Source organism: Passer domesticus, unplaced genomic scaffold (assembly GCF_036417665.1).
Source record: "Passer domesticus isolate bPasDom1 unplaced genomic scaffold, bPasDom1.hap1 HAP1_SCAFFOLD_355, whole genome shotgun sequence".
In the NCBI taxonomy this organism is placed as follows: domain Eukaryota; kingdom Metazoa; phylum Chordata; class Aves; order Passeriformes; family Passeridae; genus Passer; species Passer domesticus.
This window is the reverse complement of record NW_026990134.1, coordinates 17,847-27,238: the sequence shown is the minus strand read 5'-3', so window position 1 is coordinate 27,238 and position 9,392 is coordinate 17,847. Positions and strand designations below refer to the sequence as shown.

At 53.1% G+C, this 9,392-nt stretch overlaps 1 protein-coding gene and 1 pseudogene across 1 annotated transcript; both read left to right on the top strand.

Annotated features, from left to right (window-relative positions):
- The first annotated feature begins 562 nt into the window (after positions 1–562).
- Positions 563–871, top strand: LOC135292434 (feather keratin Cos2-2-like). The gene has a single exon (XM_064406636.1). The coding sequence runs from the start codon at positions 563–565 to the stop codon at positions 869–871; it is 309 nt and encodes a 102-aa protein (XP_064262706.1).
- Positions 872–4,009: 3,138 nt separating this feature from the next.
- On the top strand, positions 4,010–7,760 carry LOC135292431 (uncharacterized; annotated as a pseudogene).
- The last annotated feature ends 1,632 nt before the right edge of the window (positions 7,761–9,392 follow it).

The following is a 9,392-nucleotide window of genomic DNA, read 5'->3' as shown; positions in this document are numbered from 1 at the left end:
AATGACTCTTCATGTAGGAAAGCCCAGAGAATTAGCCAGGAAATGAAAAGGCAGCAGTACAGGAAACCAGGACACTGCCCCTACCATTACCTGGAATAGTGCACATTTGACACGAGCTGGTCAGAAAATTATGGCTTCCACTAAGGAGCCTCTGGGCCTGAGGCAGGCCGGGACTGCTATAAAAGGCAGCCCAAGTCTCTGCTCTCTCATCCACTTCTCTCACCTTCTCCTCCTCAGGATACAGGTGAGTGCAGAGCCTCTTCTCCTGCTGCTGCTTCAAGAGCAGCTCTTGCCTGGCTGGAGGTCTCAGCTGTGAGGGGCTGTTGGAGCCAAGGCCTGGGAGCTGCTTGTGCTGGGAGAGGGCAGGGGACAGAAGGTCTTGTGCAGACAGAGAGAGGCTGGGACTTGGCTGAGGATGCTCCTGGGCTTTGAGCTGGGCTGTGCAGTGGGGGCCAGGAGGTGCCTTGGCTGCAGGGTGTTTGGGTGCACTGCTGCTTCTCATGTGTCCTTACTCTGTGCTTCTCCCTGCCCTCTGTGCCAGGTGCATCTGTGAGCCCAAGCCATGTCCTGCTGCAAGCCCTGCGACCCTTGCTGCCAGCCCTGCGGCCCCTGCCCGCTGGCCAGCAGCTGCAATGAGTGCTGTGTCAGGCAGTGCCAGAGCTCCCACGTAGTCATTGAGCCGCCTGCTGTGCTGGTGACCCTGCCCGGCGCCATCCTCAGCTCCTCCCCACAGAACACCGCCGTGGGATCCTCCACCTCTGCTGCTGTTGGCAGCATCCTCAGCTCTCAGGGAGTGCCCATCAGCTCTGGGGGCTTTGACATCTCCTGCATCACCAACTGCTTTGGTGGCAGCAGATGCCGTCCCTGCTAAAGCTGCTGGCCATGTCTTCCGGCAACAACGCCCAAGACTTCCAACCATGCCTTTGGGCAGGAGATAGAGCTTCTGACAATTGTATTTAGAGCTTTGGACCATGGCTTCCTTGTTCTACTCTCCTCTCCTCTTCTGTCCCTCTCTACCCAGACACTCTAGTGTGGACATGCAGAGCATGTCTTTCCTCTGCAGAGCACTGCAAAGAGCTCCACATGGGAGCTCCATCGAAGTGGCTGCTCCTGGTGCTCTCTGTCAGCCAGCTCCTTTTCTTCTTTAAACTTATTAAATTATGTTGCATTCAAGCCGTGGCCTCTGAGTTGTCTATTGCACTGGGGCAACCCCTCCACTTTGTTCAGGAAAACGCAAAGAAAGCAATGTTCTGGGTGCGTTGTAGCGGATTTATTTTGTGCCCTTTTCCCTTGGAGCTGATGAAGAACATCCCTGGCTATGTGGCAGACAAAGGCCATCATGGAGACTTGCGCTCCAAAGGAGTGCGGATGGAAACAACAGCTGGGGACAGCCCACAACTCAGCTCTTCCTATCACAACTTCATTACCTGGCCTGAGGTCTGTGGCCAGCACTCCTGAAAAGAAGGAGATGAGATCCAAACCTCCCCGAGTCCCTCAGCACTCGGCAGGGCCCAGCTGCTGCCCAGACACCCAGGGCAGACGGGACCGCAGCTCCGGTCACGGCCAGCAGGGGCGCTGTTGGCTCCCGGCTGGGCAGGGCGCGTGCCAAGATTCCGCCAAGGCTGCAGAGGGCGCTGTGGCACCAGCTCAGGGCTCATGCCGGAATGGCGGCTTGACCGAGACAGGAAGGGATGGAAGAAAGGCTTTGCTTTGAGAAGCCTGGGGGGCAGCTGATCCCACTGCCACAGCTGGACTCTTGGGACCAGCAAGCTGGAACAGCAGGAATTAATTAAAATCCCTGGGTGGTGGATGAAATGTATCAGAAGCTCTGCAGCTGAAGCTGGAATTACGGGATGTCTCTGCAGGCAGGGGCTGCGGCCCTGCAGTGCAACAAAACCCAGAGCAGTGGCGAAAAAGCTGCAGGGGCCCAAGAGTGGCAGCCTGGCTCCAAGCAGTTAAAGGAAAGGCGGAGTGGGAATTCCAAGCACCTGAATAGATGGTGAAAAGTCCCTCATCTAGTGAGGTAGAGTGTAAACAAGGTCCCAGTGCAATGGCTGCTCTTACGAGCAGAGTTCCACACGCACTAGAAGAAAGGCAGCAGGAGATGGAACCCCAGAGTGGCGATTAATTCTCCCCTCAGCGCTGCCATGTCTCTCCCTGCTGAAACACTCAAATAAGAGGAGTGCAGCCAAATGCCTTCCTCCCCTCAGCATGGCCACTTCTTCTGTCTTCCTTAACTACCCAGTCACTCACAGTTTTTAGGAAATTATGGAACAAAATTCCTGGAGGAAAAAACAACCAAACAAAAACATTCTAACCCTCTACAGCCTCCAAAGGGAAGGGAACCGCACTCAGCTATGGTATATGTGTTGATCCAGCTGGCCTGTATCTCACAGCAGAGCAACACCTGAAAATGGGTTCCTTTGATCCAAGACCCATGTGCTGGGGAGTCTCAGCCCTGCTCAGTCAGCACCAGCCTGCTGAGATGTAGAAACGCAGCTGGCATTGGCCTGGACAGGAGGAGCCTGTGTCCCACCCTGCTCACCAGCAACGTTCCACCAGAAGGAGATCCACTGAACGATAACACCCTGCAGAAACGGCCTGGCTGCCTTGCTGTTTCTTCCTCTCCATAAATCAGAAATGAAGAGTGCAGGAGGCAGAGGCTGATTTCAGTGCTAGATCTCATGGCCAGCTTGAAGCCATAACCATTCAGCTGTAGACCCCACACAAAGTGCCATTCCTGATGTCAAAGGAAACATCGCTCTCTCTGACATCACGAAAACTCCAGCGAACAGTCCTGCTGCTCTGACCTGCACATGCCCTCAGCAGTGTCACCCAAGCACAGAATGATGCACTTGTACACAAACATGCCTGCATGGAATAATGCAAAGATCTGTGTGGTCCCAGAAAGTCAGCAAAGAGTCAGGAACAGACAGCAAAGATGTGCAGTTCTGGGAACTCTGCTGACGAGATACTGGAGACAAGTCTGGCAGAAAATTACTCAGGTGTCCTGGACAAGGATCAGGCCCCAGACAACTCCTGATATTCCCAGAGGACCCACTGAGAGTGCACAGAAAGATGACAATCCAAATGAGGCCAACACCATTTTTTCTCTGAGCACTGTTAAAGTAGCAACAGAGTCCATCCCTCCCAGCACAGGCAGAACTGTGTGCAACACTGAGTGGCCATCATGGAGAGATGGGAAAAGCAACAGAAAATGATGTGTCACAATCCCTCACATGGCATGTCCTTGGGCATTGGGGCAAGAAGCACGAGACTGACGCCCATTTCCTGACATCTTGGACAAAACCAAACCCACAGGAATGACACGGGTGAACACATTTGTCCACAGAGAATGCTGCCAGCTGATGGTCTGAGCATTCTAAATGCACACAGCATTGGTTTTGCCCAGGAAATCCTTGAATCTCTCATCCCAGTGCTTACAGAAATGACTCTTCATGTAGGAAAGCCCAGAGAATTAGCCAGGAAATGAAAAGGCAGCAGTACAGGAAACCAGGACACTGCCCCTACCATTACCTGGAATAGTGCACATTTGACACGAGCTGGTCAGAAAATTATGGCTTCCACTAAGGAGCCTCTGGGCCTGAGGCAGGCCGGGACTGCTATAAAAGGCAGCCCAAGTCTCTGCTCTCTCATCCACTTCTCTCACCTTCTCCTCCTCAGGATACAGGTGAGTGCAGAGCCTCTTCTCCTGCTGCTGCTTCAAGAGCAGCTCTTGCCTGGCTGGAGGTCTCAGCTGTGAGGGGCTGTTGGAGCCAAGGCCTGGGAGCTGCTTGTGCTGGGAGAGGGCAGGGGAGAGAAGGTCTTGTGCAGACAGAGAGAGGCTGGGACTTGGCTGAGGATGCTCCTGGGCTTTGAGCTGGGCTGTGCAGTGGGGGCCAGGAGGTGCCTTGGCTGCAGGGTGTTTGGGTGCACTGCTGCTTCTCATGTGTCCTTACTCTGTGCTTCTCCCTGCCCTCTGTGCCAGGTGCATCTGTGAGCCCAAGCCATGTCCTGCTGCAAGCCCTGCGACCCTTGCTGCCAGCCCTGCGGCCCCTGCCCGCTGGCCAGCAGCTGCAATGAGTGCTGTGTCAGGCAGTGCCAGAGCTCCCACGTAGTCATTGAGCCGCCTGCTGTGCTGGTGACCCTGCCCGGCGCCATCCTCAGCTCCTCCCCACAGAACACCGCCGTGGGATCCTCCACCTCTGCTGCTGTTGGCAGCATCCTCAGCTCTCAGGGAGTGCCCATCAGCTCTGGGGGCTTTGACATCTCCTGCATCACCAACTGCTTTGGTGGCAGCAGATGCCGTCCCTGCTAAAGCTGCTGGCCATGTCTTCCGGCAACAACGCCCAAGACTTCCAACCATGCCTTTGGGCAGGAGATAGAGCTTCTGACAATTGTATTTAGAGCTTTGGACCATGGCTTCCTTGTTCTACTCTCCTCTCCTCTTCTGTCCCTCTCTACCCAGACACTCTAGTGTGGACATGCAGAGCATGTCTTTCCTCTGCAGAGCACTGCAAAGAGCTCCACATGGGAGCTCCATCGAAGTGGCTGCTCCTGGTGCTCTCTGTCAGCCAGCTCCTTTTCTTCTTTAAACTTATTAAATTATGTTGCATTCAAGCCGTGGCCTCTGAGTTGTCTATTGCACTGGGGCAACCCCTCCACTTTGTTCAGGAAAACGCAAAGAAAGCAATGTTCTGGGTGCGTTGTAGCGGATTTATTTTGTGCCCTTTTCCCTTGGAGCTGATGAAGAACATCCCTGGCTATGTGGCAGACAAAGGCCATCATGGAGACTTGCGCTCCAAAGGAGTGCGGATGGAAACAACAGCTGGGGACAGCCCACAACTCAGCTCTTCCTATCACAACTTCATTACCTGGCCTGAGGTCTGTGGCCAGCACTCCTGAAAAGAAGGAGATGAGATCCAAACCTCCCCGAGTCCCTCAGCACTCGGCAGGGCCCAGCTGCTGCCCAGACACCCAGGGCAGACGGGACCGCAGCTCCGGTCACGGCCAGCAGGGGCGCTGTTGGCTCCCGGCTGGGCAGGGCGCGTGCCAAGATTCCGCCAAGGCTGCAGAGGGCGCTGTGGCACCAGCTCAGGGCTCATGCCGGAATGGCGGCTTGACCGAGACAGGAAGGGATGGAAGAAAGGCTTTGCTTTGAGAAGCCTGGGGGGCAGCTGATCCCACTGCCACAGCTGGACTCTTGGGACCAGCAAGCTGGAACAGCAGGAATTAATTAAAATCCCTGGGTGGTGGATGAAATGTATCAGAAGCTCTGCAGCTGAAGCTGGAATTACGGGATGTCTCTGCAGGCAGGGGCTGCGGCCCTGCAGTGCAACAAAACCCAGAGCAGTGGCGAAAAAGCTGCAGGGGCCCAAGAGTGGCAGCCTGGCTCCAAGCAGTTAAAGGAAAGGCGGAGTGGGAATTCCAAGCACCTGAATAGATGGTGAAAAGTCCCTCATCTAGTGAGGTAGAGTGTAAACAAGGTCCCAGTGCAATGGCTGCTCTTACGAGCAGAGTTCCACACGCACTAGAAGAAAGGCAGCAGGAGATGGAACCCCAGAGTGGCGATTAATTCTCCCCTCAGCGCTGCCATGTCTCTCCCTGCTGAAACACTCAAATAAGAGGAGTGCAGCCAAATGCCTTCCTCCCCTCAGCATGGCCACTTCTTCTGTCTTCCTTAACTACCCAGTCACTCACAGTTTTTAGGAAATTATGGAACAAAATTCCTGGAGGAAAAAACAACCAAACAAAAACATTCTAACCCTCTACAGCCTCCAAAGGGAAGGGAACCGCACTCAGCTATGGTATATGTGTTGATCCAGCTGGCCTGTATCTCACAGCAGAGCAACACCTGAAAATGGGTTCCTTTGATCCAAGACCCATGTGCTGGGGAGTCTCAGCCCTGCTCAGTCAGCACCAGCCTGCTGAGATGTAGAAACGCAGCTGGCATTGGCCTGGACAGGAGGAGCCTGTGTCCCACCCTGCTCACCAGCAACGTTCCACCAGAAGGAGATCCACTGAACGATAACACCCTGCAGAAACGGCCTGGCTGCCTTGCTGTTTCTTCCTCTCCATAAATCAGAAATGAAGAGTGCAGGAGGCAGAGGCTGATTTCAGTGCTAGATCTCATGGCCAGCTTGAAGCCATAACCATTCAGCTGTAGACCCCACACAAAGTGCCATTCCTGATGTCAAAGGAAACATCGCTCTCTCTGACATCACGAACACTCCAGCGAACAGTCCTGCTGCTCTGACCTGCACATGCCCTCAGCAGTGTCACCCAAGCACAGAATGATGCACTTGTACACAAACATGCCTGCATGGAATAATGCAAAGATCTGTGTGGTCCCAGAAAGTCAGCAAAGAGTCAGGAACAGACAGCAAAGATGTGCAGTTCTGGGAACTCTGCTGACGAGATACTGGAGACAAGTCTGGCAGAAAATTACTCAGGTGTCCTGGACAAGGATCAGGCCCCAGACAACTCCTGATATTCCCAGAGGACCCACTGAGAGTGCACAGAAAGATGACAATCCAAATGAGGCCAACACCATTTTTTCTCTGAGCACTGTTAAAGTAGCAACAGAGTCCATCCCTCCCAGCACAGGCAGAACTGTGTGCAACACTGAGTGGCCATCATGGAGAGATGGGAAAAGCAACAGAAAATGATGTGTCACGATCCCTCACATGGCATGTCCTTGGGCATTGGGGCAAGAAGCACGAGACTGACGCCCATTTCCTGACATCTTGGACAAAACCAAACCCACAGGAATGACACGGGTGAACACATTTGTCCACAGAGAATGCTGCCAGCTGATGGTCTGAGCATTCTAAATGCACACAGCATTGGTTTTGCCCAGGAAATCCTTGAATCTCTCATCCCAGTGCTTACAGAAATGACTCTTCATGTAGGAAAGCCCAGAGAATTAGCCAGGAAATGAAAAGGCAGCAGTACAGGAAACCAGGACACTGCCCCTACCATTACCTGGAATAGTGCACATTTGACACGAGCTGGTCAGAAAATTATGGCTTCCACTAAGGAGCCTCTGGGCCTGAGTCAAGGCAGGACTGCTATAAAAGGCAGCCCAAGTCTCTGCTCTCTCATCCACTTCTCTCACCTCCTCCTCCTCAGGAATCAGGTGAGTGCAAAGCCCCTTCTCCTCCTCCTCCTGCTGCTGCTTCAAGAGCAGCTCTTGCCTGGCTGGAGGTCTCAGCTGAGAGGGGCTGTTGGAGCTGAGGGCTGGGAGCTGCTTGTGCTGGGAGAGGGCAGGGGACAGAAGGTCTTGTGCAGACAGAGAGAGGCTGGGACTGGGCTGAGAACACTCCTGGGCATTGAGCTGGGCCAGGAGGTGCCTTGGCTGCAGGGGGTTTGGGTGCACTGCTGCTTCTCATGTGTCCTTACTCTGTGCTTCTCCCTGCCCTCTGTGCCAGGTGCACCTGTGAGCCCCAGCCATGTCCTGCTGCAAGCCCTGCGACCCATGCTGCCAGCCCTGCGGCCCCTGCCCACTGGCCAGCAGCTGCAATGAGTGCTGTGTCAGTCAGTGCCAGAGCTCCCACGTTGTCATCGAGCCCTCCCCTGTGCTGGTGACCCTGCCTGGCCCCATCCTCAGCTCCTTCCCACAGAACACCGCCGTGGGATCCTCCACCTCTGCTGCTGTTGGCAACATCCTGAGCTGTGGCGGAGTGCCCATCAGCTCTGGGGGCTTTGACATCTCCTGCATCACCAGCTGCTTTGGTGGCAGCAGATGCCGTCCCTGCTAGTTGTGCTGGCATCATCCTTGGGAAAGAATCTTCAAGGCCTTGGAACCTGGCACTGCCAGGAGGTAGAGCTTAGGGATATTTTCTTTACAGCTTCATGGCATTGTTCAGTTGTTTTACTTTTCTCTTTCTTTCCTTTGCTCCCAATATCTCCCCAGGCCAGCCTAATGGAGACATGTTGTCTTCCCTCCCTCATTAGGACAGCCTGATCTACACCCTAGAGAAGCTCCACTGCATCTTAATGGCTGGTCCTGGTGCTGTCTTTATGCCACCTCTTTTTCTTCTTTTGACTCATTAAATTCATTGCACAACTAAGCCTTGTCCTCCGAGCTCTCCTTTCCACAGACAGTCTTCTAGTCTGTTCAGGATAAAAGGCAGAAAAGCTGAGGGTGGGAGTTCCTGCAGTTTATTTTACCTTGTGCCTTTTTGCCTTGGAGCTGAGGAAAACATACCTGGGTACTGCACTGTCAATGGCCATCAGGAACAGCAAGACTCCAAAGGATAACAGAAGTCCATTGGTGTGTGAATTGATACATCCATGTCACCAAACACAGCTGAAATACAAAGAGTAGATTTATTTCATTACCTTATTAGCTCAAGGGTCCCAAGGCACTGCCAGGTTGTAGAGACACATAAGAGAGGAAAAGTGGCACCATTAGGGTCGTCCAATCCTGGCAGGTCACTGCCTGTCCCAGTACCTCAAGGGGCCTCACGCACATGCAGTTTATCACAATGCTCTGCTTTTATGTCCTTAGAGTTTTTTGATCTCTCCCTCTCCCAGCAGGAGGCTCAAGACTGTCTGTGAGAGATGCCTCTTAAGGTTCTGACAGCTTTTATATTATCTCTCAAAAGAGAGACAGGATAATCAGCAGTAAATATGTGAAGTTTCCCACATGGATGTTCTCAGCCTCCCCACCTACCAGGTCACTTTGTGCAAATCTATCACCCTGCTCTCCAAGTCTTTCCGTTTCAACCTTTCCCTCCCAACAGCTGGGAAACAGCAATGTGTGGAAACAGCCCGCAACTTCATCCCTACCTTCTCCTCCCCTCCATTACCCAGTCGAGGGTCCACAGCCTGCACACAGCAGCACAGGCAGATGAGGAACACATCTCAATCTCACAGGGGTCCTCAGCTCATGCAGTGCCCATCTCTGTCCGAAGATGCAGTGCTGAGATATTTCAGAAGTTAGAATTGCAATCAGCCATACACAGGATACACAGTGGTAAATGACTTTAGGTTGAGTTTGTGCAGAAGACTTAGGGCTTCACTGTTAATTCACATTTCTGCCAAGTATGGATAGGTGTAATCTCTGTCCATCAATGCCTTCCCAAGGGAAGCCTTTGACAAAACCTGTGCCCAAAGGGGACTGCAAGATAGACAAATGAAGATGGACCCTGGTGAAGACAGGGTCTGCCATGGGCAGCCCACAGATCACAGAGTCATCAAAGGCTTTAGGTTAAACAATCTTGTCCCACTCACTGCCATCCCCAGACCCGGCTGCTCAAAGCCCCACTGTCACCAAACACTGGGAAATAAACTCTCCAACAAATTTCCTGCATCAAGAAGTTGACATTACATTATTACAGAGCTGGATGCATGGGGATGTCTCCTCTATGCATTCCCACTAACCTAAT

Coding starts and splice junctions, on each gene's coding strand:
- LOC135292434 (XM_064406636.1), top strand. CDS start 563: ATGTCCTGCTGCAAGCCCTGCGACCCTTGCTGCCAGCCCTGCGGCCCC.